This window comes from Acipenser ruthenus, chromosome 30 (assembly GCF_902713425.1).
Source record: "Acipenser ruthenus chromosome 30, fAciRut3.2 maternal haplotype, whole genome shotgun sequence".
NCBI lineage: Eukaryota > Metazoa > Chordata > Actinopteri > Acipenseriformes > Acipenseridae > Acipenser > Acipenser ruthenus.
The window spans coordinates 1,054,150-1,080,136 of NC_081218.1; the positions used below are offsets into that span (position 1 = coordinate 1,054,150).

Here is a 25,987-nt window from a genome sequence, read left to right on the forward strand (position 1 = left end):
CACGTATACATTATTTTTGACGCTTCTCGCATCTCTCCTGTTAAGAAGCACTGGGTAAATGCGATGGATTAGCTACTAACACTTCATATTAGCCGCTCATGTATAGTTCTTGTGATCACAGGTTTTTGAAGATTCTGATCAGTGTGAATTAAAGATTGCTAAATGGCATGCTTGGTTTCTTCTCACCTAAACTAAGCTGTATTAATAACAGTCAAAGTTGTTATAATAATGGAAAACACTAGTGGAGGCTTTGATTAAACTGTTGATGCTCATAACATCGATATATATTGTAACTCCTGAATGTGTCGAAGACTTTTGCACAGCAGTGTATTTTACACAACTTAACACTCAATCGAGAGTAAAAATAAAACTCTTGAAAGCTAGTGTTTGTATATCAAATCTAATTTGCAGTAGCAACACTTCACATCTGTAATAACGATTACCCTGACAAATCACTTTGAGAGTAAAAAAAACCAAACCTATTCCCCAGTCCTTAATTAACTCCTACACATAGGGAATCACCAATTCATTTTTCAAAAAGCAGTACCATGCAAAATGGGGAAGACGTGTAAAGGATGCATTTTTTTATTGCTGCACACTAGAAGGGACAGTATATATACAGTAGCACTGAAATGGGTTATGAGCATTGCTCACCTCGTGTACTAGTGACGTCCTCCTTCAATGACTGTCCACAGGACATGAAGTTTGAGATTGACACAATTCTGCCCCACTGTGGGTTTATGGGTGTACTGCAGTTCCAATATTAAAAACAGAATGTCGCATTAATAGTTTATACTTTGTTGAAAAAACAGTTCAATCCAACATAACAAAAAATATACTTTATGAAAACTTGAAAAGTTTGATATTTTCGAAATCTTACAAGAAATATTGTACTACTATTGTGGCTTCCAGTAGACTTTTGCAATATCATTTTGTAGTTTCTTTGATTACATGATAAATAAAAGTTCTAAATTATATTCATATAGTTTTTGTAATTGTTTTTTTTTTTTTGGTTTTAATTATGTCTCAATCCTAAAATTCTAAGTGATCCTAAACTTTTGGTTTGAGGGTCAAAATCCTAAACTCCTTAGGATGTAGGCGAGGCAAGCTCAAACCAAAATAAAAACAAAAAAAAACCCATCTCAAAACAAGTTCAAAGCTAAAGGCATATTCTGAGAGGGAAAAAAACAAAATAAATGTAATATGGAAACTCCAAAAATCCAAAATCAAATCGGAATGGTTGCAAAAATACATAATTTTATATTTGAAGATACTTCTTCTTTAAGTGTAAATATACTTGAAACAAACATTATCGCAGGGGGGCTTTCGGCAGAGTACAGTGAATTGCACATCCTGCAAGGGTCTCAGCTATGGAAAGCGTGTCACAGGGTTCCGTGGGGTTGCCCCTTGCCTGCGATCTTCTTGGAACACTCCAGCAGGGCGTTGTGGATATCCTTGGCGCAGGTGATCTGGGATTTGATCATACTCAGGTACTGGGAGTATGAGAGGCTCTCTGTCTGCACTGTATCTGGCTTGGTCGCCGTGGGCACCAGGTTGGGAGAGTGCTTGGCACTGTCGATGCTCTGGGAGAGACACTCGTAAGCCAGCCTCTGAAAAACAAATCATACAACAGGTATGTTAGTAGGATACATCCCCTGTCACGCCTGGAAATACTAAGCTAAGTGACACTTCAAAATCAAACATGAAATGCTGTACTGCTATTAGGGCTTCCTGTAGACTTTTGCAATATCATTTTGTAGTTTCTTGATTGCATGACGTTAAATAAAAGATCTAAATTATGGTCATATAGTTTTTTTTTTCTCAATCCTAAAATTCCAGGTGATGCAAAACTTTTGGCCTTAGCTGTATATCCTCAGTTTGTGATTAGTTAAGAGTTTATTTGCTGGTTTCACAGACCACGAATTGTACTAATCTTGGATTACCTTACTCAAAATAATATTGGTTAGTCTAATATTAGTGCTCATCAGGGTCTGTGAAACCAATCAAAAATGTTTTGTGTTAAACAAGTTTGTTAACCACATGCATGTCAAATATACATCCTTTGTGCATACTGTTTACACAGTAGTATTTGCGGTACACCCTATAATGTTGTGCTTTGTGATACTACAAGGTGGTAAATTTTAAAGTTAAAAAAAAAAAAAAAATGGTTTGATTATGGTCTGCTACAAATCTACAAATAGAACTGGGTTCAAAGCAATTCTTCAACAGATGCATTTGTGAATGAACTCACCAGACACAACTCTAGCTGGTCGCACAGAGCATAAAACTCTTCCAAGCTCTTGTCAAACCGCTGGACTGAAGCATCGCTGCTCTTGCTGAAAATGACAGAAATGGTCAGTATAGCAAAGTACTAACCTACACAGTAAAAAAAAAAAAAAAACAGGAAATCCCTCCAGAAATACTGAATATGTTAACACTATAGCTAGATGGCCCAGTGGGTTAATTCACTAGCCACTGTATCTAAATGCATGACGATCTGTAAAGTTGTGCCCACAGGTCCACAGTGTTGTGTTACTTACATGCCATTGTCAATAGTGGTATTGTGTGCTAGATTCTGAGATGCAATCTTCATAACATTCTGGGAAGGGGGGAAAAAATTGGGAAAAATAGTGGTTTCATTCTGCATTCTACACCTTTACGTTTACATTATAATACAGCATGGTATTTATGGTTGAGAATTTGATAGAATAAAACGGAAATCAAAACATGTATCGACTGTTTTTAGACCCAATCTCCTAATTACACTGACATATTATTCTTGTATACTTTTGAACAACAACAGAAAGAAAAGGCACAGTTTTATTTATTCTGTGCAAGGTTGTAAGACAAAAACTGCTTCCTGCTGATGTTTCAAACTGGGAGTAGAATTTGTACTGCCAATAACAAACCTCAAAAGGGCTGCTGCCAGCAGTAGATTTGGTAACATTTTACATTATAAGTGTCTCTGTGTAAATACCCAGCATGAAATCAGAGACGCTTGATGTAAAGTGTCAACACAGATGCTACACTAGTTTGTGTCGCTCTGTTACGAATTCAAGTAGTCGTAACTTATGCATGGACCTTTCGTAAAGACACCTTTCCTCGGTTTGAGTTTTACCTGAAGGCTTTCTTTTAGCTGTGGGATCAGCATTTTGAACCTGTGAACAGGATCGAAATCCTGCTGTTGGCTGAGTTGCTGCTGCTGGAGAGTTGTAGCCTGAAGCCCCGGTTGCACTTGCTGCAATGCAGCTTGGTTCAGTAGTTGTTGTTGCTGTTGTTGTAGTTGTACTGCCGCGTTCACAGGTGCCGCCATGTTCAGCTCCTGCACGAATCAGTTTCGATCTGACGTGAGAGAGACAGGCGCACTTCGGTGGGTCGTGTTATGCAGCAAAGGATTGTGGGTTCTGTAGTTCTTCAATTCGTTAAACAAAGGCACACACGGTTCCCGTATTATCCACAACGATAATATAAATATATGAAGAAGAAAAAAAAAAAAAAAAAACTAAATAAATAAATACAAATAGTAACTATTCCGCCACTCATACATATTCTTAAGGCCATCATATTGTCTTTTATTTATTATAAGTACACAGTTTTTAGTATTTAATTAATACATATAACACATATTGTAATTATAGTATTAGAAATCTAAAGAAAGTCAAACAAAATGTATTTGGTGTTGGTATGTGGTTATACCGTTAAGAGGTGTCCCTACGTGTGCCTAGAAAAGCATATTGTAATACAACGGGACAACGATATATGACTTTTTATGTGCTTTTTCTTTCTTTTCAGGCAGCAGTGTAGCCGCCCCCTTTAAAGCCAGGGACCCCAGCCTGCGAAAAGAGGTTTGCTTGGAGTTTATGGTTTTGCATTTTCGACATCTGAACCGTTTGTGTTACCTCTGCTTTGGTTGGGAGGATGGCTCCTACTATCCAGACGCAGGCTCGAGAGGCTGGTCACAGGTAGGACACGAGCTGCTCAGGTTGTCTTGTGACTCGTGTACGTATTCCAGTGACATATGCAAATCGGTATTATGAAAGAAGCTATCCCTAACGACCGCAATAGTTGTATTTATTTTTAGCATGCCGTGTCCAAACTATGCTCGTGTGTAATGCATACTAGTAAGCTAACTCGCCCGTGTACTGCATTCCTGTGTCGTAGCAAATTCGTTATTATGAAATAAGTTTATAAACATGTATACAATTGCAGTAACTATATATTCAGGGATGGAAATAAGACTCCTGTTGAATAGCAGTTTCACCTGTTACAGGTTTTACTACGAGCTTGATTAGCCACTGTGTGAAAAGGTAACATTGTGTTCAGGTGTGTTTGATTAAACTCGTAGTTAAAATTAGAGTCACATACATTACAGGGCACAAGTTGTCATTTTGCAAAAGTCCAGTTATTGAATAATTAATGTTCTTTAAAGTGACACATCAAACATGCTTTCCTCCTTGTTGTTATTTATTATTATTTATTTCTTAGCAGACGCTCTTATCCAGGGCGACTTACAGTTGTTACAAAGTGATTGTACTATGCATTTTTACTGCACAACAGTGCTTACCTGTGCTTTACCATGCTTGCACTGAGCTGTGCTTTACTATGGTAAACATTTATAAGGGTACTGCTAATTCTGTATTCATATACACCCTGCAGAGCGTGCATGAATTGTTATCATTTTATTTTATATTTATCCAAACATCTGTGCAGGAGGATGGATGTAGCCATATTCTCAACAGGCAGGGGTGTATAATTTTAAGTGAATGTTTTTAAACTAATTGGAATAAACCTTGTGGAGCTATTTATTTATTTATTTATTTATTTATTTATTTAATTGTCTGTCTCCTAAAGATCCAGCTCACACAGAACTATTCCAGAAAGGTAAGCCTAAATAAACCCTCTCTCTCTCTCTCTCTCTCTCTCTCTCTCTCTCTCTCTCTCTCTCTCTCTCTCTCTCTCTCTCTCTCTCTCTCTCTCTCTCTCTCTCTCTCTCTCTCTCTCTCTCTCTCTCTCTCTCTCTCTCTCTCTCTCTCTCTCTCTCTCATATATAGATATAGATATAGATATAGAGAGAGAGAGAGTGCGAGATATATAGAGAGAGAGTGAGAGATATTTAATAATGACTGAAATTAATTTTCAGTAACAGTGTCTAATTTCAAACCTGACTTGAGCTTGTAGGTGTAAGATCTTTTTGGATCTGTAATTCATTCATTATGCATAGAGTAACACTCTTTTTTTTCAGGTGTCCTGTAAATACATACAGCTCAGGCCCATTTTGCATGTTTATTTCCACATTGATTATTGTTAAAATACAGGTTCTGGTATTTTATTTAATGCAGTACAGTGGTAGTTATTTACCTGTATTCATTTTGTATTTGCAACGAGGACCGCTGTATAATATGAAATGTATTATAAAGAATACATTTCTTACTGATCCTTCATTGTCACTGTAGTTTTGTTTTTAATACACTATGGAAATGTAGAAACTGAATTCAGTGCTCAGTGGCATGATTTGATGTAATGACTTAAATAGACAGAAGAAAAAAAAATACACTAAGTTGGTAACAATGTCCTGTTTTTCCTTTTATTCTTTTTCAGGTCTGGGGTGGTCTGTCGGGTGAAATACTGCAATAGCCTTCCAGACATCCCCTTTGATCCAAAGTTCATCACCTATCCTTTTGATCAGCATAGGTTTGTTTTTATATTAATACCTTTCAGAACTCTACTCAACACCACACACAAAATACATGTCTGTATTTAACTGGCAACGCCAGTTTAAATTTTTATTTTCAGTTCTAGATGAGCACTTTTCCACCAGAGCTATGTTTCCTATGCCCAATGTTAATGTTATCCACCACTGTAATTACTGGATTCTGCTGAGTCAACACCCGGGGGGGCGTATAGTTGATGTGTCCCAGAAATGGCAGTGTCTTTTGCGTTTTACACTGACTCAATGCATTAACGCTCAATACTCACGTTTCACTCTGCTTATGAAACTCTTTCCTGGAATAGCTCTTATCATAGTTGTGGTGTTTCAGCAATGTGGGTTAGTCAGCCGTGACTCAGTCGGTCCAATTAAGCCACGCCTTTTACATTATTTGAGTAAAACGCATACTGTATACTGAGTGGGCAGAAACAGTGGTAAAAAAAAAAAAAACGCTGTCATGTTTTTGAAACCTTTAACGTACCGTACAGCTGTGGCCAAAAGTTTTGCGTCACCTAGAATTTTAGGATTGAGACATAATAAAAAAAATAAAAAAAAACCTATATAAACATAATTTAGATTTCTAAATGTCACATTTTTCAGTTTGTCAGTTTTCCGTTAAGTATATGGAAAACTACAAAGCGGTACGGAATTTAACATGTTAACGTAACATTATTCAGCAGGTTTCGTGCAACCTCATGGAGCAAAAATGTTTAATTCTGTAGGATGATGCAAAACCTTTGGCCACAGCTGTTTGTCTTCTTTTCCTGTTCGGACCCCTTCGTGATCGCTCAGCTTGCCGAGAGAATGAGTTACTAACCATTCTGTGGGCTCAACAAGAATGGCCCAAAGAACAGTGTCTCCATGTACCTTGTGGTGTTAAAGTGGGCTCGTTTGATCCCCTCAGGTTTGTGCAGTACAAGGCAACCTCTCTGGAGAAACAACACAGGCATGAGCTGCTGACGGAGCCTGATCTGGGTGTCACGATCGACCTCATTAATCCCGACACCTACCGGATAGACCCCAACAGTAAAGGCTTCTGTACCTTCTTGCCAATGGGGAGACTTAAGGGAAAAATTTTTTAAAAAAAAATACCGCAAGGATAGCCTAGACGTTTTATGTGTTTTTTGTTTTTCTCGTTTAATTGCAGATCAGTTTCTGCTTATCTGCCAAATCAATTACTGCAGATTGTTTGTTTTATTTTATTTATTTATTTTATTTATTTTTATTCCATTGAGTATTTAATTAATGGTTCGTTTGGATGCCGCGCCCAGTAATGTTTGAATATAGTTGATTGCACTTTTTCTGCCGGTCAAGTCAAGCTGACGTATAGAATGTTTGTGTATAACAAGCAGCCTTTTACAGTAAAGTCTACTTCACCAGTTAGGGTTCAGTCTGAGCTTGTAATAGATCATGAATGTTTCTGTTTTCAGTAATTTTGGACCCAGCTGATGAAAAATTACTGGAAGAGGACATCCAGGCTCCTTCAAGTTCCAAGCGGTAAGAAAGAGAAAGAAAGAAAGATTATTACTTACAATAACTATGTTTGCATTGCAAAACTATTACAAATACCTTTTAAAAAAAAAAAAAAAAAAAAAAAAAGACCAGCTTCCTGCAAAACAGTTTTGGTAAACTATGTAAATTGGAGCAATATCAACTGGAATGGGTGGACATCTAGTACAGGGGGTTGCATATAAGTGGAGTTTAATATTTTATCATTGTGCTGCGTTGACATACAGAGAAGTGTGTAAAGTCTTTGTCTTGCATTCACAAAGCCGTGGACATGTCTTGCAGAGACGGTGTGCCGAAGAAGTACAAAGTTATTACTTGAGCATTCAGGACAAAACAAAATAACACAGTCATGTTGACAAATTGAGTAATTGCAGGCGTTCTCTGATATACCGAGTTCTATCCTGGTTTACTAAGTTGTTGACCACTTCCATTTTCAGATCCCAGCAACACGCCAAGGTTGTGCCGTGGATGAGAAAGACTGAGTATATCTCCACTGAATTCAACAGATATGGGGTGTCCAATGAGAAAGTTGAAGTCAAGTAAGTAGTTTTACTTTAATTGCCTTTTCACAAGTTGCCTGCCTATTAGAGCCCGGGTTACAGAGTGAATTAGCCTAACTAAAAATATCTTGAAAAAATGTAATACAATATTTGGACTTTATAATGGGTGAAATCACATAATATACCAAACACACAACAGTAGGGCTCTGTTCAAAGGTTTGAAGGTTCGTTCGCTAGCCAGGAATTCGAAGGTAGTTCTAAACCTTCGAAGGTTCGTCAGGCGACATTCACACACTGTGGTTTGTTTTCTTTTTTTTTTTTGTTTTCTCTGTTAAGAGAAACCGTTTGACAATGTGTGAATACTGTAAATGACACATTAATTGTCACTCGCATGCAAAATTTGATTTTTTGATTTGTATAATGCACATTACGTAAACAAAAGTTGTATTAAAATCCAAATCGTTATACGTAGCAATTTTATATGGTGCTGTTGCCGTGTATGGAGTAGGGTATGTTATGCCAAAGCACTGGGGAGGGTGTACCTGTTGCAGTTGTAGTGCTTCAGTAAAATATATACTGAATGCCTAGTGTACACGATGGTGTAAGAGAAGTGCTATGGTAGAATATTTTTGAAACCTACAAAATATACGCTAACACTAATAATTTCGAAAACTGCACTGTCTGCCTCGCCCCCCCCCCCCCCCCCCCCCCCCCCCCTCCAGCTCATGTTATCAGGAGGCAGAACTTTCATTTCTTCATTCTCCAACTCGACAGCAAAGCGTTTTTATAGCGTAAGCTGCATTGAAAGAAATGTCTCGAAACCCCTCTGCTGTTTGGGATTTTTATTTTGTTAAATGCATCGTCTTCCCATCTCCCTTTGTCTAGGATTGGAGTTTCAGTCAAGCAGCAGTTCACAGAGGAAGAAATCTACAAGGACAGGGACAGCCAGATCGCTGCCATTGAGAAAACCTTTGAGGATGCACAGAAACCGGTAAGCCCAGCAGCTTTAAAAAAAAAACCCAAAAAAACAAAATCACTTCATGATGAGTTGAGATAACAGCTATAGGTGCCCCCCCAGTGCTTTCGAATTCCTGGCTAGCGAACGAACCTTCAAACACAGCTCTATTAATAACTGAGGTATTTTAGGATTTGGCTGTAATAGGAGGTTAATAAAACACATATTGAGGGCTGTTTTTCAGATTTGTAGGATACTAATGTAATTACTGTTTTACAATTGTTGTTGGTTTGTTAATTATTTATAATGCGTTTCATGAGTTTGCATCAAATATCGATTTTCACATTTTGCAAGGCATTGAACTAGATTTCAAATATGTGCCATTTTAAAGCTAAGTGAATCTTGACTGTTTCGCGCTTCTCTCTGATTCTTTCTGCAGATCACTCAGCACTACAGTAAACCTCGTGTCACTCCAGTGGAAGTTATGCATGTCTTCCCTGACTTCAAGGTAATTGTTACATTTGTTTGCAAGGGTAATGGGCTTAGTTTGTGTAAATCAATTTTGCATGGCCTTATCCTATATCCCCTTCGGTCACAATCTTTTGTTTTAAATTTAAAAAATGTAATGGCGTTCGAGAAGTTGTCCTGCCAAAAAACATTTATGCTTTAAAAAATAGATGCATAGATTGGAAACTTAACTGGGTACAGTTATGAACACAGTGACTGAAGGAGATAAACCTGAAACTCGCACAAGCCCATACCCAGGCCTGGGTTTCAGAACGTCCTTTGTTTGGGTACATTATTGAATTGACCAGGTGCCAGGAGTATGAACAATCAGGCCCCTGATAAATCTGCCCTGAACTAATCACACTTCTCACAGCAAGAATAAGTCAAACCTGTGTCTGTAGCTTGTTGTTCACACAGCAGTTTCAAGCCTGGTTCAAACAAGCAAAAAACAAAATGTATTATATTTTAAAAATACAAATAGCGTCTTCAAGTGTATTTATCCACAGACAGCATTTGAACCGTCTTGCCTGGTAAGCTGGTGCTGGTTTCTGCTGATGCTGTGTGCTCTTGTCACCCCCTGTAGATGTGGATTAATCCTTGTGCCCAGGTCATCTTCGACTCAGACCCAGCTCCGAAGGATATTGCAGGACCCACTGGTGTAGACATGATGTCTCAGGCTATGATCAGGTATGGCGAGCTGATGCAAGAATACAACATGGGATCAGTTTGTTTTATGAATATATTTTTTACTTTTACGACAGGTATGTTTTCTACAAAAAACAGATTGATTAAATGGTGAATATTAGGATTTAAATAGCATTTGTTTACATAAACACATTCTCATTTTACAAACTGTAAATGTTGAAAACAAAAAAAGGACATGAATTGTAAATGGTGCTTTCCAGTTGGTGCAAACAAAGTATGTTGAATGATTCTTACTGTTTCTTTCATTGACCCAGACTCTTCTGTATCTAACCCACAAAAGGTACCCTTCATCAGGGCTTCTCAAACTCGGTCCTGGAGGGGACCCCCCCGCGTCTTCTGGTTTTCATTCCAACTGAGCTCTCAATTACTTAACTGAACCCTTAATTGAACTAATAATTTGCTTAATTTTCCCTTTTTTTCAGTTGTTCCCAGCTCCTAAAAATAGTTGCAAAGTTATTTACAAAAAGTTATAGCTAACTTGAAATCTGCAACTTTAAGAGCTGAGAAAAATTTAAAAAAACAGGTCAAATTTAAGGAAATTATTACTTCAATTAAGGGTTCAGTTAAGTAATTGAGAGCTCAGCTGGAATGAAAACCAAAAGACCCTGGGGTCCCGACGACTAGGTTTGGGAAGCCCTGCCCTACATATGTCTGTCTGTTGAAGACTGACTCGGCATTTCTGTGATCAGGCGATGTCTGGCTGTTCTGACGCTTTCTCATCCCCCCCCTTCTCTTTCCACAGAGGTATGATGGACGAGGAGGGCAATCAGTTTGTGGCCTACTTCCTGCCCCACGAAGAAACCATGGCCAAGCGTAAGAGGGACGTCGAGGAGGAGATCGACTACATGCCTGAGGAAGTGTACGTTTTATTTTAATAATAATATCATTTAATAACAATAAAAAAAAAACATTAAGAATAAATAAATAGATCAAAACAGTTGAAGAAAACAGGAAATGAATAAGAATGGCAGATAAGTCACAGTTACAAAAAATAAGCAAATAAAATGGATAAAAACAAAAATTTTTTTAATTCAGGTTAAAAGTAAGTCTTTTAATCTTGATTTAAAAATATTGACTGAAGCATCCACAAAATGCACATTATATCCAGGTTTTTTTTACCAGTAGTTAGAGCTAGAATTGAATCGTATAATGCTACAGCCTATCATAACTCCCTTAAATAAGGAACATGCTTAAAATAATGACAATTGAGCAGTAGTGTGTTTATATATATATATATAAATAGTAAAATGTTGTGTTTAAACAACCAGGCTTAGAATCCAGACGTCTGTGTTTATTGTTAATGAGATTAATTTGTTTCACTCAAAAAGCCAGGTTGAACAATGCAGTGTCTCTCTGTATGAACTGCGCTCGTTTCCTCCTAAACGCAGGTATGATTATAAGATTGCCAGGGAGTACAACTGGAACGTCAAGAACAAGGCCAGCAAGGGATATGAAGAGAATTATTTCTTCATCTTCAGGGATGGAGATGGCGTCTACTACAATGAACTGGAAACTAGGTGAGAGGTGCACGGTTCCAGGCTGACGACGTGTTTCAGAATTTAACAAGAGAGAAATCCAGCCCGACCACAACCTGTTTTAAAATGAACCACAACACTGGGACCTTGGTTTAATGTCTCATCTTAGCCTCCTACAGCGCAGTGGTCCCCTACACCAGTGTTTCCCTGGAGGACCCTTGTGTCTGCTGGTTTTCATTCCAACTGAGTGCTTAATTACTTAAACTGATCTCCCTTAATTGAACTAATAATTTGCTTATTAGACCTTGTCACTTGTTCTCAGCTCCTAGAAAGTTGCAGATTTCAAGTTACTTATAAAATCTTACAGTTAACTCGATATGAACAACTTTTTTGGGAGCTGAAAACGATGAAAAATGTCTAATAAGAAAATGTATTAGTTCAATTAAGGGGATCAGTTAAGTAATTAAGCATTCAGTTGGAATGAAAACCAGCAGACAGGAGTCCACCAGGAGCAGGCTGGGAAACCCTGCCCTACACTATACTATACTAAAGTGTGCTGATGTGTAAACCCCACTTTCTCTAAACTGCTGCACCATATACTTACCCAAGTACTGAACCACTCAAACTCTTTTTTGCATGCTGATTATTACAACCTGTTCTTTTTCCAGAGTGCGACTGAGTAAGAGACGAGCCAAGGCAGGCGCACAGTCTACTTCCAACGCTGTGCTCGTGGTGAAACACAGAGACATGAACGAGAAGGAGCTTGAGGCTCAGGTGAAACACAATCGTTTTGCCGTCTCGCTGTTCAGTGCTAATTATCCTTCCCAGGAAGAATGGGTGTTTACAAAAGATAACTGAAATATACAGCTGTGGCCAAAAGTTTAGCATCACCTGCAGTTTCAGGATTTTTCGTAAACTTAATTTTAGATCTTTTATTTAACGTCATGTCATGTAATGAAGGAAACTGCAAAATGACAAGGCAAAAGTCTACCAGAATCCATTATAGTAGTACAGTATTTCATGTTAGATTTCAAAATGTTACATTTTTAAATTTGTCAATTTTCGTGAAGTATATGGAATCGGTATGTACTTCAATATTTTAACCTCGAATTATTCAGCAGGTTTCATTCTACTTTATGAAGCAAAATTTGTTAATTCTGTAGGGTGGTGCAAAACTTATGCCCACAGCTGTAGTTTGAGAATATCTCAAAGGTCCTTTGGGCTCTGATTAGATGGATTAAGGAAGGCTCTATCTTCAAACCTGTCTGTCTGAGGAATTGGCCTTTTAAAGGCTGTCTCTTGTAAACAACTGTGACTTTTTTTTAATAATGTTTGGGTTTCTTGTTGTTGTTTATTTTTGTCTGCAGGAAGCCCGCAAAGCACAGCTGGAGAACCATGAGCCTGAGGATGAGGAAGAAGAGATGGATCTGGACAAAGACAGCCAGGATCCAGGTAAACTGTGCTGCGCTGTCATTCTGTTCAGATGCTGGTGTGGATACAGCCTGTGAGACATAGCAGAGTATAAAGGTTCCGACCAGTTCTACTTACTGAGCCTCTCTTGTTCCTCTTTGCCCAGGTGACAAGAAGGATAAGGGCAGTGAGGCCGAGAGCTCGGACAGCGACAGCGAACAGGATGATGATGATGATGAGGAGGAGCGGGGAGGGGAGAAGAAAAAGAAAGAGAAGGGCGACGGGAAGCGAGGGCAGAGGCGACGCTCTCCGAAGGGCAGCGACAGCGAGAGCGGGGACGACCAGCAGGAGCGACTGGCTCGCGACGAAGAGGAGATCTTTGGGAGCAACGACGACAGCGACAACGGAGACAGCGAGAATGAGGCAGGGGCGCGGAGGAATGAGAGCAGCCGTGAGGAAGGGAGCGGGAGCGAGGAGGAGGAGGGAGGAAGGAAGAGCAGCCGCTCCCGCTCCCGCAGCGCCACCCCGGCCCACAGCAGCAGCGATCACTCCGAGGCTGAGCAGAACAGCGGGAGTGGGAGTGAGCAAGACTCGGACTCCAGCAGCGACAGCGATTGAACACAGACTCTCGCACACCTCGCGCACCCTCATGTCCCAGCTTCTCTGGTCCTGCAGCAACTTTCAGTCTGCTTTCAAACACAGTGGCTCTTTCAGATCTTCCCAACCAGGCTTGGTAATTTATTTGAACTTCCATGAAAGACCTGGTTAAAACAAAGTTTCTGTGCATTTTTTCACATCGCGTTATTGTTTCCATCAAGAAATATGAAACTAAAACAAGATCTTGTGGTCTAAATGTCACATTTCCTTGCTTGTGTGTTTAAGAAAAAAAAAAAATGGAATTTATATCCACATGGCATTTCATGCTCTATAAAATTGGTGGTTGTCGGAGACTTGTTAGTACAAGTGTGTATATAAATTTAATGTTTACCTACAGTATCTGTACTGGGGGGAAACTGTATTGGGTACTGGAGGGGAGAAATATTGTATGAATACTTGGAATGCCCCAGTTTGTTGGTGACCCAAACAAACAAAAAAAGTATGTTTAAAAAGTCTTGAACTAATCCTGGAAGGCAATGGGGATAATGCATGCAGAGTTCATATGCACAGCATCAGGTGACTGGTTTATCACACAATGTGTTTAACCCTTTCAGTCCTGAATTGTTTTTGTCAAAATTAAGTTTTATAATTTTTTTTTTTTTTAAAAACCCTCCTTTATTGAGTATACATGAGAACAGGACACTTTATTTTATTTTTTTTTCCCTAGAGTAATGTGGAGCTTGTAAAATTGCCTTTTGATTTAGGACATGTTTATTAGAAAGTGATTCAGGTTTTTGTCATTTTAAACATGTATACAAAGACTCCCTTTTCTTTTTATTTATAAAAAAAAACCAAAGCTGTTGATTTGTCTCTTTGTGTGAGTATTTTAAAAGGTACATTTGATATTGGTATTGAAACATTCACAGGATTTTTTTATTTTAAAAAAAATCTGTCTTGATGAAATGTGGTAAAACTAGACTTGTACAAGACGTTAACCCATTCTGCGGACAGCTGACTGGCATCAAATTGAAAGCAATGTCTTAGCCCGTGGATTACTAAATACATTTATCTTTGGGGGGGGGGGGGGAATCAACACGAGCTGCACTTATGTAATTTGATACATTGCATTTTGCTTTTGTGCTTAGCAAAATCAGTTATTATAACAGTATAGTTCAAGAAAATTAAATTAACAGGGAAAATGCCAGTTAAAAATGCTCCAAAAAATTACAGAGTATCCCGTCCTCGAACAAGGACAATGGCATTTTATGGGTTAAGGAATATTTTAAGATCCTGTCATTTTAGCAATATTTAAAGTATGTTATCATATCTTATTTTTTAATGTGTGTGTGTGTGTCTATATATAACACACGCACACGGTCTTCCTTACACCTGGTGGCGCCCTAAGTATAGTCTACCAGTCTTCGATCTTTGAACAACAACCCCTGGGCTTCTCTGACTCCATTACTGTCTCTTTAACCAGGAAATGAACTAAGTAATAGTTTGAGAACATCAGCTGTGTGTAAAACAGAAGGTGATGACGTTTGTGAATCATTTAACGTTTAATTAAACAAAGCAATCGCATCTAAAATTATAAGTGTCTCCGTTGGCAATTTTACCAGGTAGGTAAAAGGCACATTAAAGTTTTATAACCACAGAAATCGTGATTTATAAGGTGTATTTGTTAGGGTGTCTTCCTGTAGCGTGTGTGTGTGTGTGTGTATATATATATATATATATATATATATATATATATATATATAAAATGTGCGTGTATTAATGTGAATTTACAGTAATGGAATATGTGGGGTTATTTAAATACGCGGAAGGAGATATATTTCGTTTTACTAAGATTGTGTTTTTGAAACATTAGTTAATTAAAAAGAAAATGACAATTGTGTGTTTAAATACGATTTGCACCAGATTGTGCTTGCTATTGATCATACAGTATGTCGTTGCACAGTATGTTCCAGTATATTGGTTTTGAATGTAGGTTAGTTGAGTTGTGCTAGTTCCTATATACAGTACTTATCTGTCGTGTTTTCTATTAACCGTGAAATACTAGTACGACTACAGCTAATAATAATAATAATAATAATAATAATAATAATAACAGCGTCCACCAATTAAGGTAAATCGTGTGAGATTTTTTTTTTTTTTTTTTTGTCATGTGGCTTGTTTATCATTTACAGGAAAATTGAGTTATCATTTCCACTTTGCTTACTCTTAAATAAATAACACGCCTGCCTATATAAGGATGTATTTACAGAAATGGAAATGAACAGTTTGATTAAATTTGGATAAGTGGTATTTCAGACCTGTGCGTCATCAGTTAAGAAAATGAGGTGTTAGTATTAAGTATACTGGCTGACTTACATGTAAAACTGTGACTTACAGATGTACAGACAGAGAGACATTATCATATATCCCCAAAAGCTGATAATCATGAAAATGTATATTAAATAATGTTAATACCACATATATGCAAATTGCATAATGTATGTATCACTGCCTCCAAAATATCCCTACTGCTGGGAAATTCATCATTGCAGGAAAAGGAACTTTTCATGTTCAAGTTCGAACAAAGAATGTACTGGTAATACTCCAGTTAAACAATGAGTTAGAAAAACAAGTAGGTACAGGTATCAGACAAACAAAACTGGTTTTTGTGAATAGAAGTACATATTTCAAGCTTGTGGTTATCGTAAGCTTTACTGTGGGGATTACCAGCGCTGAATTATAAAGAAAGAATGTCTTGTTTTAAATGTGTATGTGTTTCAGTTTAGTGTTCTCCTGCATAAAGTTAATAGCAGCCCCTGTTATAGCAATATGGAGAAACTAATTTAAATACACAGTTCCACACAGAATGTTAGTTTTACTTTTTCATTGGGCTGTGCATCTAGTTTCACACAATGAGTAATTGCCTTGCATGGGGATATGCCTCACACAGATTTTATATGGGAATTTTACAGCACTGGGGACTACCCCTGGCTTGAATTCACCACATATTTTTACAGGGAAGGAAATAAGACTCCTATTGCGTAGGAGTTTCACCCATTCCAGGTTTTATTATGAGCTTGATTATAGGTGTGTCTTACTAAACTCATCGTAAAACCTGGAATGGATCAAACTGCTATGCAATGGGAGTCTTATGTCCATCCCTGTTTTTAGGGGTGATCCTTAAATAAGCACCGACCAGGTGGTTGATGCAGTCCATTGTGATTTCCAATGCTGTGAAATCCTGCTGTGTCCTATCCTGGTAGAGTATACTCAACTACTGTAATGAAACTGACTCCTAAGTGTACTGCAGTTCATTTACAAATAGCTTTAGTGTGGAAGCTAACTCCTGTGAAACAATAATGGTTTATATTCCTTACCTAGATGCAGCTACCCCCAGGGACATGAAAAGTACAACGATATGTGAGCAGAGCATGGGCAAGCATTATAGGAGTCTCTGTATGAGAGAGCTCCATCTGAGATAACTCTCAATCTGAATGAGTTATAAACCACATAGCAGCTACCCTGAACCCTGAACTTGTGGGACCACGATCTAGAATCCAGACAAACGCAGCCACCACCCAAAAACACGAGAAGATGTCCCAGTCCAGTGACAACGAGGACCAAGGAGGCAGGGACAGTGACCGCGGTGCCCGTCCCAAAGTGAGACAGAGCCGTTCAGAGGAAAGGAGGGAGTGCAGCAGCCGGAGAAGAGGAAAAAAGAAGTGCCAGCTGCCTCAGGCACAGATAGCGAACCAGACTTTAGAATATTTGGAAGATTTAAACGCAGAGTCGCCTGGGACCAAAGTATCACCTGTTCTGGAGAGGCGAAAAAGGCTTGGGCAGGAAAGTGCCACCACCCTTCAGGAGCTAGAATCAGACAGTTCTGTGGTGGTGGAGGAAGAGGATGCAGGTGGTAGCAAGTTTCCTGGTGGCCGATCCTTGCGGCAGAAGATTCAGGATGCTGTGGGGCAATGCTTCCCCATCAAGAGCCAAAACGCTCAGTCACCCACTTTGCGCGCCTCTCGGAGGAAGATCCACCTTAGCGAACTCATGCTTGATAAATGCCCCTTCCCGGCTGGCTCCGACTTAGCCCAGAAGTGGAACCTCATCAAGCAGCACACAACACCAATTTCTCAGCCTGCTTTACTGGAAACTCTGGGCAGCAGTGGTGGAAATGGAACAGTAGCAGTCAGCGGGGACGACACTAGCTCTAGGTGTGCCAGTGGTTGTTCTTCGGTTATAGTAGAAGATGAGGATGACAGATTGAGGGAGAGGAGGCGAATCAGTATTGAGCAAGGAGTGGATCCGCCACCCAACGTCCAAATCCACACGCTTGAGGTGACCGCCCAGATCAACCCCCTTTACAAGCTAGGACCAAAGCTGGCACACGGGATGAACGAGCTGGCAGGGGATGACCGGGCCACTTTACAGCAGCTACGGTTGCAGCAGGAAGAGCAAAATCCCTTGGACACCTTGGAAGAAGCAATGCAGGTGGCCTTTTCTAACACTTCTGCTGATCCTCGTCCTCCTCCTTCATCTTCTACATTTTCTCCTTCTGCAGTCGTAGTTGCTCCAGCAGCCCTACCAACTTTACCACCAACTGCCCAAGAGGAGCTCATCAAGTTCCGGGAGAGCTACCGGGTCCACACCCAAATTGATTACATCCACTGCCTGGTTCCAGATCTTCTCCAGATCACCAACCTGCCCTGCTACTGGGGCGTGATGGACCGCTATGAGGCTGAAGCCCTTCTAGAAGGCAAACCAGAAGGTTCCTTTCTGCTCCGTGACTCGGCCCAGGAGGATTACCTTTTCTCGGTCAGCTTCCGTCGCTACGGGCGGTCCCTGCATGCCCGGATCGAGCAGTGGAACCACAACTTCAGCTTTGACGTTCACGACCCCAGCGTCTTCCACGCTACCACTGTCACGGGTCTGCTGGAGCACTACAAAGACCCCAACTCCTGCATGTTCTTCGAACCTCTTCTCTCCAATCCGACCCACCGCTCCGCTCCTTTCAGTCTTCAGCACATCTGTCGTGCGGTCATTTCCAGCTGTGCCACCTATGACGGCATCGACATCCTCCCCATCCCTAGCTCGCTTAAGGAGTATCTTAAGGAATACCATTACAAGCAGAAGGTGCGGGTTAGGAGGCTGGATACATGGTGGGAGAGGGTATAATGTTTACTCCTTCTCTTAACAGTGGCTTACTACAGACTACAGCTATGGCCAAAGGTTTTGTATCACCTAGAATTTTAGGATTGAGACATAATAAAAAAAAATATATATATATATATATATATATGAACATTATTATTATTTATTTCTTAGCAGACTCCCTTATCCAGGGCGACTTACAATTGTTACAAGATATCACATTATTTTTATATACAATTACCCATTCATACAGTTGGGTTTTTACTGGAGCAATCTAGGTAAAGTATCTTGCTCAAGGGTACAGCAGCAGTGTCCCCCAGCTGGGATTGAACCCACGACCCTCCGGTCAAGAGTCCAGAGCCCCTAACCACTACTCCACACTGCTGCCCTATGCCCTAATATAATTAAATATTTTATTTAACATCATATAATCAAAGAAACTACATAATTATAAAAAGTCCAGAAGCCATAATAGTAGTACAGTATTTCATGTTTGATTTTGAAATGTCACTTTTTTCAATTTTTTGCAGTTTTTCTTTGTGTATGGCAAACTACAAAGCGGTATCTAATTCAATATGTTAACGTAACATTATTCAGCAGGTTATTCTTGATTTTATGAAGTTAATTCAATAGGGTGATGGAAGACTTTTGGCCATAGCTGTAGAAAATAAACTATAAACGACAAGTTGGACAATGAGAACATATGATGAACGAGCCAATTGGCTAAAGAATGCTGGTGGCCATCAGCTTCCACCCAAGGCAACAATATGGATTACTAAACTAGATTGCCCTGGTCTGACGTGACACGTTTTTTTTTTTTTTTTTTTGGTGGCCAAAAATGAGGGCCGGTATTCTCTGTTTTCTTTTTGCTTACTTTTTAAGGATTCCAAATCCAGAATGGAAATAACTGAAGCTATGTGTTTTTTTTTGGTTTGTTTTGTTTTTTCCACAATACAAACCCTTAATAACGAGAATGGTTTTTGTAACACACCAAGTAGGGCAAGATGTCATTTTTTGGTCATGGATTTTTATTTAAAGAAAATTTAATAAAACCACTGCATAGCCATTTGAGAACCTGTCCTGGGAAAGTGGTGCTCCTGAAAGGTTTGGACATGACTGCTTATTCCAAATAGCATCAAAGCAGAGACATAAGCACAGAGTAAGTAGCCTAGGGTTGGGACAATATTGAAAATCTCTGAAATGATAATAGCGGGATAAAAAAGCACGATAATTGCGAGGTGGTGTTTGCTCATTTAGATGCTGCTGATTATACAAATCTAAAATACATCGGTCCCTCGCTAAACCGAGAAGTGTCCGGTTTAAAAAATAAAACAAAAAACGCATGCACATTTTAGTGCTCGATTTATTTTAAATGCATTAATACCATTTCTGTGTTGTGTTCTTTGTACACGTGACATTAAGAATGACTGTACAGTGTACAGTATACAAACGGTAAAATCAAATGAATACCCAGCGCATTTTTTTTTTACTTTAGCCTATACGTAGGGCCCTGCCAAATTCACAGTCCATTTTTTGTAAATTCCACATAACATTTTTTAAAATCTTAAATTTCACGGTTTCAGCTATGTTAAATCTTAAATAAACACAGAACATTTGAAGCCCTGAAGTTAACAAAGGCATGTGACTAACAAAGTAGAAACGCTCAAAGAAAATGAAACTGAAATCCAGAGGATCGCTCTACGATTGTTTAAAAAAAAAAAAAAAAAAAAATCTGTTCTGGTTTTTAAATGTCATTATATGCAACAGTAGCTCGAAAACTCTTTACTTAAGACGGTGTTGAATGTGAGCATGGAGCATCCGGCAACTGTGTTTCTTTTCATATCTGTCTGTATTTAGACACAGCTTTGTTGGAATTGACAGACAGCTCTGAGCAAGCCCAGGCAAAGAAGAATGTGTCTGTAGCTGGACAATATATCCAGAGGCTAAATATATAATTTACATTGTAGCGACGGTAAGAATGCAAGCATACAACTTTTATGTTCCAAAATAGATAGCTCTTTTATTTAGCAACTAGAGTGAACAGCAACACTCACCAGCGCGTGGGACTGATCTTAGCTGACAGTCAGGGCTACTTACAGCAGCAGCAGTGACAATGGCAATCAGCGACTCCAGCAGATGAAATCGTTCGGATATTTGTCCCAGCACTACTTAATAGTACACAAAACAAAAACATAGTTAATGTTGCCGCATTTACAAGCTATGATACCATACAGTACCTTACATATACTGCAGACAATAAAGAAATAATAAATTAGTTTTAAATTTACATAGAATAACTGTACGCGTGGCTGCAAGAAAAACACATAGCCTACCTGCTATTTTCTAAAATAGTCCACAGTTGTTTTCTGTTAGTATGATAACCTTAGTGTAGCATATTTTGCACATTGGGAACCTCAGTTTTCTCCAAGACTACCGAAATAACAAAACCATCGCAAAAGCCTCACAACCACATCGTTAGGGCTGAGGTGGCGACTGCTCGAAACCACTTATTTAATATTACTAGAACAGATGGAATTGTGGAATAATTCAACCAAAAATAGCTTTAAAAAAATCAGCTGTCATTAAAAGGCGGTGATAATGAATACAATATCATACATTTCCGATAACTCTGTAATTATTTTTATGATGCAATTTTTCTGTTCGATACAATATTAGTGAGTTATCGTAAGTCGTCCCAACCCTAATATAGACTGTTGCTAGTGTAGTCCTCCAAACACATAATTGTAGTATTTATGATTATGCCAGCTACTGCCTCAACATTACATCATAACAATTTAGAATTGGACAATGGAACTACACCTAAATACAAAAAAAAACAAAAACTTGCATGTAGCGATTGTATAGGGATAGTTGGCCTCAACTTGCTATGCAGTGGTGAATGATTTTAAGTTATTTCCATGCTTGCCCATTTTTCCATTGCACTCACAATCGCACTGAACTACTGAGCTGAGAAGAGGCAAGACAAAGCCTCTCAAAGCTAAATAAATACTGACGATGGCATTATTCACCGCAAAAAGCCTACTATCTGCAGGACGTGAAGTTGAACCAGGCTGGGTGGAGCTAGTGTTGCACAAGTTGGGCCAGTGTGGAGCTTGGTAGCCAACAGTATGTCTGCCTCTTAAACACAGCATCCTTACCCCCTGATGTTGAAGTACTAGTGTTGTGTTTCTGTTGCCTTCAATATTCTACATTCCTGCAGAATTCACACACTGACAAACGTATTCGGTTTTTTTTTTGGTCTGCTAGTTCAACAGCCCACATCACACAAACAGGTGCCACATGGGGGTTTGCTAGCGACTTGTGCAAGTAGTATTTGCAACAGTTTGAAAAAGTGTTTTGTTTAAGGTGATCCCCCCCCCCCCCCCCCCCCCCTCTTTTTCTTAAGAAACAAAGTGCGTTTAACATTATCGATGAAGGAAATCTATTGAGGAGATGCTCCGTGTCAAATTGATCGAGAAAACAACAGCTTACGACATTCGGTGATCATTTCTTTTAGTGGTTTAAGTGATCATTGATGGGTTACATTTTGAGAGGATTCTTCAAACAGAAATACTGTTTAGAAGTTGGGATCCCATATGGTCATGCAAACATTAAATACTTCATAAGCCAGTAAACCTAAGCCTTTTACTTTTAAAGTCAGTTTTTGTTCAGTTGATGTCAATTTACCTAGCCACCACACTGCAGATTCAACTCTTGTGCAGCAGGTACTGCATCAGGCCCCTGTAGCCTGGACCTAAATTAGACACTGAGTGTGAGCTTCAGCAGCACAGCACAGGAAGTGAATTATAGTGTGGTGGCAAGAGTAATTGGACTAATCGTATATGTTAGTTTGAGGTAAAACCATGGGTAGGGTTACCACATTACTTTGTGTACACAAGGACGGTTCAACTCACACCCCTATTCATTCTGGTAAGTGTAGTCCTGCTGTGAAAGGTACCCGAGACAGGTAAAACATACCAGAATGCATTGCGATGGGAACTGAAAAGCCTGAACGGTTCCAAACTGTCCTAGTGTACTTGTCGTATGGTAGCCCTGACCATGGGTATTAAAGGTTAGGTTGGTACACCATTCAATGGGAAGTTTAATTATAAGTGTACAACATATCAACAGCTTGTACTGCTGGTATCTGACATTGGAAGCACAGAGGATTTTCCTTCATTCCTAAAACCCGTGAGGTCTCTTGAACTGTGACCAAACCAAGGTGTTTAAGTCAAGCCCCAAGCCCAATTCTAGTCCCTCTGCGTTTTCTTGATATCTTAACATATGCGGTGGCATCCTGGTTCAATATTCCCTTTAACAGGGATGCTGTCCTGTGTGGATAGCATAAATACCTGTGGACCAAAGGATAAGGAAACTGAAGAGAAAAGTTGAGCGAAACAGTCAAGGGTTGAAATGAAAACCCACACAGAAGCGAAGGGGATGGGTATGGATTTATAACCTTTGTTACAATTGCATTGATCGCAAATAAGAAAATGAGTTTGTTATAAATGTATCAAATAAACACACTTGTATTTTAAAACATCAGGTACTACATTAACTTATTGAAATCTTGGTTTGCAGGCCGTGCTTTCATTTAGTGTTGCACTTCCTTGATCATTTCACTTGGCGGGTCCCTTCAGTGGCTTCTTTCCTGTCGTTTACCAACCAGGTACTCCCCTTATTGACTGACACGCTTTCAGTAACTTTCCTGAGAGAAAACTGAAAACTTTCTTTCACCTAGTAGTACCATAGGTTTTAAAATGAAAATATGTGCTTGCTATGTGTTTCTTTCAAAACTGCACATTTCAGACCTGTTTGTAGCTAATGGAAGCCAAAGATAACGTTTATGGAATTGTTATTGTTTTTTACACCCACTTTAAGGGATGTGAGGCTTGTACTTTGTTTTGTTTGTGGTTAGAAGAAAATCAAGCACATTGATAATGGGGAGGTCTGTGTGTACTGGCTAGGGGGTTTATGTACTGGTGCTGATCCAATTCACTAAGCCTGTAGGACCGGTGCCAGCAGTGGAGGAGTGGTCTGAATGTTTATATAGTAGTGCCAAGAAATGATTCAGATTGTTACCCTGTAGTTGTAGTTGTATATCGTAATAAGGTTTAATTACCAGTAATTCATAAATTTAAAAAAAAAACCACACATTCAATCAATATATCACGTCCAATATCTTATCTATGGATCTATTTTTATAATGCTTTTTTTTTTATAAAAAATTGTGACTGAAGGGGATACAATTAAATACAATTTATGCTGGGTTAAGAGGTTGATTTCAATAGCCGTATTAGAGTATTTCTAGCACTGGGAAATCACCCTGAATTCCATCAACCACAGCGATTGAACCATGATGTAAAACTATGGATTTAAAAAGTGGGTTAACTGAATACGTTTTAGGGCCAGTGTAAATTTAGCATTTCTAGATTGTTAAAAGAAGGGCTTTGTCGCTTTCCTAGCACAAACAAAGCTATTTTGAAATATATGTATAGATTATGTATATATATATATATAAACACAGGGTTGACGTTATTGTTTCTTATTAGCAAACCGTTAAAGACCTGCCCTCTTTGTTGAACTCTATTTTCTGAAGTTTTTGCACATAACTGACCAAACCGCTTGTAGAAAAACAAGCTACTCCATGTTCATTGACTTGTGTACTTTTCTAAAATGATAATGTTGTGTCGTCTCGCTCGACGCCTGTTCAAATGAGCAGTTCATTTTGGGCACTGATGAGTTTAAAAGATAATCGTGTAACCCATCTGCAGCCTCAATGTTAGATGCTGTTTGCACTGAAGGAAAAACAGTACGAGTATTTATGGTATAGAGTACAGCACAATTTGAGCACAATGCAAAGTGCTCCAAAATAAAAGGTGTCTTTAACTGAATTTTCCTAGACCGGCTTATCTCATTCTAATGCCATGTTTCCACATGCCAGCCTGTAAAACTCAAACTGCCTTGCACCAGTTTCATCTGTAATCTACAGCTATGGCCAAAGGTTGTGCATCACCCTATAGAATGAACTAATTTTCCTTCATGAAGTCGAATGAAACCTGCTCAGTAATGTTACTCTAACATAATGAAGTGCATACCACTTTCCATATACTTAACGAAAAACTGACAAACTACTGTACTGCCATTATGGCTTCTGGTAGACTTGCAATATCATTTTGTAGTTTCTTTGATTACATGATGTTAAATAAAAGATCTAAATTATGTTCATATAGTTTTTTTCTTTTTTTTTTTTTTTAAATGAAAATGTCTTAATGATCTTAATCCAAAAATTCTAGGTGATGCAAAACTTTTGACCCCTCACTGTACAATCCAATCTGGAACTAGGCATCAAGACCAAAGAGAAACTCAGTTAATGCATTTGCGAGGCTTAATTCCTACTAGGAGTTGACTGAGTCCCGATTCGGTTTGGTTTCTTTCTGCTACCAATGGAAATGAACAAGAAACATTTCAAACTCGGTCTCAGGTGGAAACGTGGTATTAGTTCACTGCTATGACCTGATCACAATTACTGGGTATCAGAATCACAGATTTATATGAATGCTACTGATGTTATTTGGATTTAAATTGCTACAATGTGAACTCTTTTGTGAACCTGTATCGTTATGCAGTTGAACAGTTAATTTACACTTGATAGACTTAAACTGCAAGAAGCCTTCTCTTCTGCAGTACGCTGAACCCGAGTTATTGCTGCCCCAGTGCTCTTTTATTGGGACAGTAATTCCCTTTTTGTTGGAATTCCTGTTAACACAAGCTATGCCACAAAGAACATTTTGAGAAAATGATAATACAGAATACATTTTTTTTTTTTTAGTTGTCCAGCAGATGGAGAATTGGGGGCTTTTAGTAGCTGTGGACCAACACAGGGACTGTTTATAGTAACGTAGCTTCCTCCCTCACAGTATTTGTAAAGTGAAGAAAAATATATACTGCACAATGATACAGGAGGGTAGTGTAAAACTGTTTTAAAACCTGACGGACTATACATCTGAGAAGTGATTCAAGTCACAGCAGCTTTGAGAATTAAAATTAAGATTATGTTATAGACGAATTTGACTGTTAAGCTTAGCTTGCACAAATAACACTGCTGTTTTGTTAATGTTAATTTTAATATTTTTGTTTTATTGTAATGACTGGCAAAATGATTAAATATGAAGTTAGAAAAAATTGTTGTCTTTCCTTTGTTTATTTTAACTGTTGTTCCATAGTTGATGGTTACTGTGTGCTTTAAAATGCATTACACCAGTGTAATGGTAGCAATGAACCTGTCAATAGAACACAATGTTTCACAGCATCAGGATATTGAAGTATTTGTAACCTCTAGGTATAACATGTTAAACATATATAGTAACTTCTGAATCAATTGTGGGAATATTAGGAACAAAGGTGGAATATTTCATCAATAGAAAGCCCGTTCTCTTTATTGGTGATTTCCCCAAAATGTGGAAATAAGTCA

At 38.7% G+C, this 25,987-nt stretch overlaps 3 protein-coding genes across 4 annotated transcripts; 2 read left to right on the forward strand and 1 right to left on the reverse strand.

Annotated features, from left to right (window-relative positions):
- Positions 1 to 569: 569 nt before the first annotated feature.
- med29 (mediator complex subunit 29) lies at positions 570 to 3,989 on the reverse strand. 2 transcript variants are annotated; one of them, XM_033994128.3, is made up of 5 exons: positions 3,900 to 3,989; positions 3,119 to 3,342; positions 2,541 to 2,599; positions 2,252 to 2,336; positions 570 to 1,610 (listed from the first exon to the last, which is right to left on the reverse strand). In XM_033994128.3, exons 2-5 carry the CDS (start codon positions 3,311 to 3,313, stop codon positions 1,383 to 1,385), a joined length of 567 nt encoding a protein of 188 aa, XP_033850019.1. In that variant the 5' UTR covers positions 3,314 to 3,342; positions 3,900 to 3,989; the 3' UTR covers positions 570 to 1,382. The 2 variants fall into 2 exon arrangements, with proteins under 2 accessions (XP_033850019.1, XP_058860544.1); XM_059004561.1 differs by having other exon boundaries at positions 3,119 to 3,412; positions 3,900 to 3,968.
- On the forward strand, positions 3,780 to 14,020 carry LOC117395237 (RNA polymerase II-associated factor 1 homolog). The gene is made up of 14 exons (XM_059004560.1): positions 3,780 to 3,962; positions 4,852 to 4,881; positions 5,599 to 5,691; positions 6,612 to 6,733; positions 7,138 to 7,204; positions 7,654 to 7,755; positions 8,602 to 8,707; positions 9,111 to 9,179; positions 9,762 to 9,865; positions 10,626 to 10,742; positions 11,272 to 11,400; positions 12,027 to 12,132; positions 12,726 to 12,810; positions 12,935 to 14,020. Exons 1-14 carry the CDS (start codon positions 3,919 to 3,921, stop codon positions 13,384 to 13,386), a joined length of 1,626 nt encoding a protein of 541 aa, XP_058860543.1. The 5' UTR covers positions 3,780 to 3,918; the 3' UTR covers positions 13,387 to 14,020.
- A 438-nt stretch (positions 14,021 to 14,458) lies between these two features.
- On the forward strand, positions 14,459 to 21,893 carry LOC117396055 (suppressor of cytokine signaling 5-like). The gene is made up of 2 exons (XM_033994716.3): positions 14,459 to 14,984; positions 16,744 to 21,893. Exon 2 carries the CDS (start codon positions 16,957 to 16,959, stop codon positions 18,535 to 18,537), a length of 1,581 nt encoding a protein of 526 aa, XP_033850607.2. The 5' UTR covers positions 14,459 to 14,984; positions 16,744 to 16,956; the 3' UTR covers positions 18,538 to 21,893.
- The last annotated feature ends 4,094 nt before the right edge of the window (positions 21,894 to 25,987 follow it).

Excerpts from the sequence above, each read along its gene's own strand:
- LOC117396055 (XM_033994716.3), top strand. The coding sequence starts at position 16,957 with ATGTCCCAGTCCAGTGACAACGAGGACCAAGGAGGCAGGGACAGTGAC.
- med29 (XM_033994128.3), bottom strand. The coding sequence starts at position 3,313 with ATGGCGGCACCTGTGAACGCGGCAGTACAACTACAACAACAGCAACAA. Across the intron at positions 2,337-2,540 it reads ACCACTATTGACAATGGCAT|CAAGAGCAGCGATGCTTCAG; the intron begins GTAAGTAACACA and ends TGTCATTTTCAG. Across the intron at positions 1,611-2,251 it reads ACCAGCTAGAGTTGTGTCTG|AGGCTGGCTTACGAGTGTCT; the intron begins GTGAGTTCATTC and ends TTTGTTTTTCAG.
- LOC117395237 (XM_059004560.1), top strand. The coding sequence starts at position 3,919 with ATGGCTCCTACTATCCAGACGCAGGCTCGAGAGGCTGGTCACAG. Across the intron at positions 3,963-4,851 it reads GCTCGAGAGGCTGGTCACAG|ATCCAGCTCACACAGAACTA; the intron begins GTAGGACACGAG and ends TGTCTCCTAAAG. Across the intron at positions 4,882-5,598 it reads CACAGAACTATTCCAGAAAG|GTCTGGGGTGGTCTGTCGGG; the intron begins GTAAGCCTAAAT and ends ATTCTTTTTCAG.